A 4,849-nucleotide genomic window follows, 5' to 3' on the forward strand; every position below is an offset into this window, starting at 1 on the left:
AATTATATTTTTAGGAAAGAAAGTATAATAAATTGACTAAAATATTATATATATATATATATATATATATATATATATATATATATATATATTTAATTATTGACTAAATCAATCAAATAAATATGTTGGATTTGAATTTTCTAAGATGAGGGAGGAGAGTACACTTTACAGAATAAAGTGTACTAATAACCATTAATTAGTATTTTTATAGAACCATTAATTAATAATTAATAAATCAAGGATTGACAATGCAATAAAGTGTCATATTTCTACAGATTTACCTTGATTACCTGTATCATCTTGTATATACCGATTTGCCTATCAAATTTTCACACCACTTCTTCACAAATAACCATTCAGTTAAAGACATTTCCCCATTGAGTGAGTCCTTAGTATTCTGTGAGCAATGGCTATAACACTAAACAGAAAATACATTGTTACCTTTTTCATATTTTTCTGGACTTGATGCATATCTCGTGCCACGTCCCGCACACTCTCTGAATCTTCCATTGCCACACAGCATGAAGATTGGATGGCCTTGCATGGCCGTGTTTATGCTGACAGTGAAGAGAAGATCAAACGCCAACAGATATTCAAGGAGAATTTGGAGTTCATAGAGTAACACACAATGAAGGAAACAAGAGGTACAATTTAAGCCTTAACAGTTTTGCTGATTTGACTAACGAAGAATTCGCTGCGTCTCACACAGGATTTCTCTATAAGCCACCAACTCAATCAGTGTTGTCCAAGATTAACCAAAATCTTGGTCACCACAACAAAAGTGTCAATGGTATTGTGCCAAAAAGCTTGGATTGAGAAAGAGAGGAGCTGTTAACAATATTAAGAACCAAGGCCCGTGTGGTATGTTGTTGTGTCAAACTAATTATATAGAAGTGATAATCATCATGCCCTTCAAATTTCGATCAATTCATTGGGAAAAAGAACCATTTATTAAGAGACAAAAAAGGGAAATGTTAGGATTACTTCCATTGATATAGTCTTTGTGTAACATAAATAATTAAACCAATAGTATAGACATTGTGCATTACATTAATATATACGATGTATTGACGTACATATCATATCAATTATCTTTTACCATATTTATAATCGTCTGCTACTCTGCTAAAATATGATAGGTACAGTCGATACTTTACAATGTAAAACTACTTTATACTATTACTCGATGATCATTAAACTCTATTCACTTTAGTGTGTGTGTGTTGATATTGTTCTTGAATCGGAATTCCTTTGGGTCATCATGTCCAATTTTCTGTGCAGGGAGTTGTTCGGCATTTGCAGTTGTGGCAGCTGTTGAGGGTATTACCAAAATCAAAACAGGCAAGTTGGTTTCATTGTCCGAGCAACAATTGGTGAATTGTGCCAGTACAAACGGCTGCCATGGAGAATATGACGAAAAAAACCTTGAATACACACATAGCCATGGCCTTCAAACCGAAGCAGAATACCCTTACAATGGAAAAGAAGGGCCATGTCTCAACAACTTCTAAAGGAGGTGGCAAGACCACCTGTGATCGTAGGCATTGATGCTAATGGACAAGCATTTAGGTTTTACTCAGGAGGAGTTTTCACTGGGGAGAACTGTGGAACTAACCTAAACCATGCAGTTACTGCAATTGGGTATAATGAGGACGCAAATGGCAAGTACTGGTTGATAAGGAATTCATGGGGCCAACATTGGGGTGAGGGTGGTTACATGAAGATTAAGAGGGACACTGGTGACCCTGCAGGTCTCTGTGGCATTAACATGCAAGCCTCTTATCCCATAGTTTAAGTAAATGTGTCAGAGCAAAAACCATTTAGGTAGTCCAAGATCAATACCTATTTATGATTTCAACCAATCTCTGAACCATATGTATTTGATTTTTTTAATTAACAAAAAAATAATAATAATAACACTTAATTACTTATCAAATGATGATCGATTAATCTAGATCATTCGTTTAAAATCGCCTAATAATTTATCGCGTCAGAGCACTATATTAGCATAAAATATTATTACTTGTTATTCATTAGTGAATTAGAGACCAGAAATTAATATGTAATATGTTGCCTATCCTTGTGTAGTGCGACAATGTAGCATCTATGAGACCATGATCTTAGCTCAGTTCATATATGTCTCTCACATTTAAAAGGCTGATTTGTGATTATCATGTGTACATATACGAGGATATAAATTGATGAAAGCATTAGGTAAATTAGACAATCTACAATATGTTCAAAATTGATTATTTTGAATGAATTAGCATAAGCAATTTTCTCAATTGAAAGTGATTTTATTTTAGTAATTAATCAAACATCATAAATTTGAGTTAAACTAAATTTGACTAAACTCACCATGATATGGCTTCACCATATAGAACCAAACATGCACTAAAATGGTGTGGGTAAGATAAACTATCAAATTACAGTTCACCGAAAAATAAGTGCATTTAGTCAGACACTCTACTAGCAAAACCAAATGAAGAAAAGACAAATGAGTGTAGGCTATGATATCATAAACATCAGACTTTATACATGCAGAGTCGCAGAACTAATTATGTAACATGTCTTTCATTCTCTCTTCTTTTTATTCGCTCCATCAAAGTTTAATTTGTAACTCTTGCTTCTACAATAATGTTTAGAATAAAAATTTGATGACAAACAAAAAATTTGGAGTTTGTGTAGAAAAAGCTGAATGGAACAAATATATTAAGCTACGAGGTAGAATAGATGTAAGTAATTGAGTTAGACTTGGAGTAAACGGACCTCTATTTCGTGGCACGATGATCCTTACAAACACGCATGTCTTTGTTGTGCATGATTTTTGTTTCCAAGCTACAGATTTATATTTAAAAGATATAAAATTAATTCAATGCTTATTTTAATGGGGATGTAGCTCAAATGGTAGAGCGCTCGCTTTGCATGCGAGAGGTACAGGGTTCGATCCCCTGCATCTCCAATATTTTTTAATTATTATAGAATGTTAAACTTTTGTACTGTTATAAGCAAAGTCTTGGGGTCCTCTAATCATTCTTACACTAAATAATATAAAATAACGAGTGTGTTTTCCTACTTTCTTTATGCATTTTTTTATTGTTAGTTTTTTGTTATATTGTTTTGCAAACTATATATTATTAGTCACAGAAGATGTTCAATTCATCAATTGTGTCTTTCATACATCTCGTCATATACTCATATTCCTACTCCTGGACAAGAAACCGAAATTTTCATTATAAGAACTAACCTGTGTATTATTTGACACTTTAGAGAGATAGAGGTAGATGAGAAAGAGGTGTAGTTTGATAGGTAAATAATATGACATGAAAAAAGAGACAAATAGTGAACAAACTCATATTTTTGTTCTTCCTAAGTTTGCCTTGTCATCATCCACTGCATTTAAGTAAATTTAAAATTGCTAGTTCATGCTCAAATTGAATTTGTTATAATAACTAAGAGGACAAAAGGTTGTTACTAGTGCCATTGGCAATTTCATGAAAGAAAGCTTTCTGAGTGGATCCTTGTAGATATATATGATCATTTCATCAACAACCAAATGTCTACTGTAGGCAATCAATATTTCTTTCTGCAGTATTTTCACCCGAAGCATGTGTTCCACTTCCACATACCTTATAATACTATACAATACTAAATATCCATTAAGTAAAATTGATATTAATATAAAAAATTATTGACACAAGTTATTTAATATTTGTGTATTGGTTTTGAAGTTCGATTTTTGGTTTGGGTAAGGAGTTACAACTAGAGATATTATTTTATTTCAAAATGAGTCAATTTTGATAAGAAAAATATTAATTGGGTGTCAAAATAAGAAGTTTTATATATCTCTTGGTTAGAAAAAAATTGATATTAATAATGTACATTTCAATTTTCATAAAAAAATGAACCAAGCCACTAAAGAATATGTGGTTTTCAATTGTCGATTTGATCAGTTTTTAATTAATTAATTAATTTGACTTACATGCTATGCATATATATATATATATATTCTACAAAAATGAGTCCAAAACTCAGCACCATTGGTTTCTCCTCGCCAATGCTAATATAACAAACAAGAACTTCAATGTGGAGAAGCTGAGTTTAGGATCGTTCTTAATGCTCTTTAATGTGTTGAGAATTTGAAAAAGAGTTTACAATTTTTTTCTAAACTTTTTTTGGATTTATATTTTTAATTCTTAATCTAAATTTTGATTGGTTTATTGAAACCCTTAGCTTTTTATTTGGCTGAGAAGAGAGCTATATAATAATAGAAATCTTTGACCTGATTGACAAATTCATTGTACTTATGCCTGCATCGCTAGCTCATACGAAAGTGGGAATGCTAAAGAAAACTAGTTTTAAAAAAAATAATTATAACTAGTTTTATATAATTAGCTATATAAAAATAGGTATAAAACTATAATCATTTTTATAATTATGGGTATTTAAAATAATTTATTTTTATTTAAAACACAGTTATAGCTATAAAATTATAATTAATTTTATAGAAATAGATATTTCAAATAACTTAATTTTATAGAAATGGGTATGTAATTGGTTTTAAATATAACTTACTATATAATTGGTTATATAACTAATTTATTCGTAACTAATTATATAACCATATTTTAAATGGTTATAGTTATAATATCCACTTATAATTTAATTATTTATTATATATGATTATAGTTATGTAAATACCCAAATTATGAGTATCCCTACTAAAGGTAAGGTAAGAAAATTACTTCCTACCTTCACTTTTCATTTGATTCTTGCGTCTATTATGAAATGTATTTTGGAAAGGTACTTTTGAAATGTAAAATTTTCTAATTTAGAGATCTTTTGAATT

The 4,849-nt window shown here is 30.4% G+C and overlaps 1 protein-coding gene and 1 non-coding gene across 2 annotated transcripts; both read left to right on the top strand.

Moving 5' to 3' along the window:
- Nucleotides 1-406: 406 nt before the first annotated feature.
- LOC100817127 (senescence-specific cysteine protease SAG12) lies at nt 407-1,795 on the top strand. The gene is given in 6 exon segments (XM_041012642.1): nt 407-436; nt 521-619; nt 622-811; nt 814-861; nt 1,282-1,494; nt 1,497-1,795. Coding segments are annotated over 6 exon segments (879 nt in total).
- A 1,094-nt stretch (nt 1,796-2,889) lies between these two features.
- TRNAA-UGC (transfer RNA alanine (anticodon UGC)) lies at nt 2,890-2,962 on the top strand. The gene has a single exon. It is a non-coding gene; the product is annotated as a tRNA-Ala (tRNA).
- The last annotated feature ends 1,887 nt before the right edge of the window (nt 2,963-4,849 follow it).

The sequence above is a fragment of the Glycine max genome, chromosome 2 (genome assembly GCF_000004515.6).
Source record: "Glycine max cultivar Williams 82 chromosome 2, Glycine_max_v4.0, whole genome shotgun sequence".
Taxonomy (NCBI): domain Eukaryota; kingdom Viridiplantae; phylum Streptophyta; class Magnoliopsida; order Fabales; family Fabaceae; genus Glycine; species Glycine max.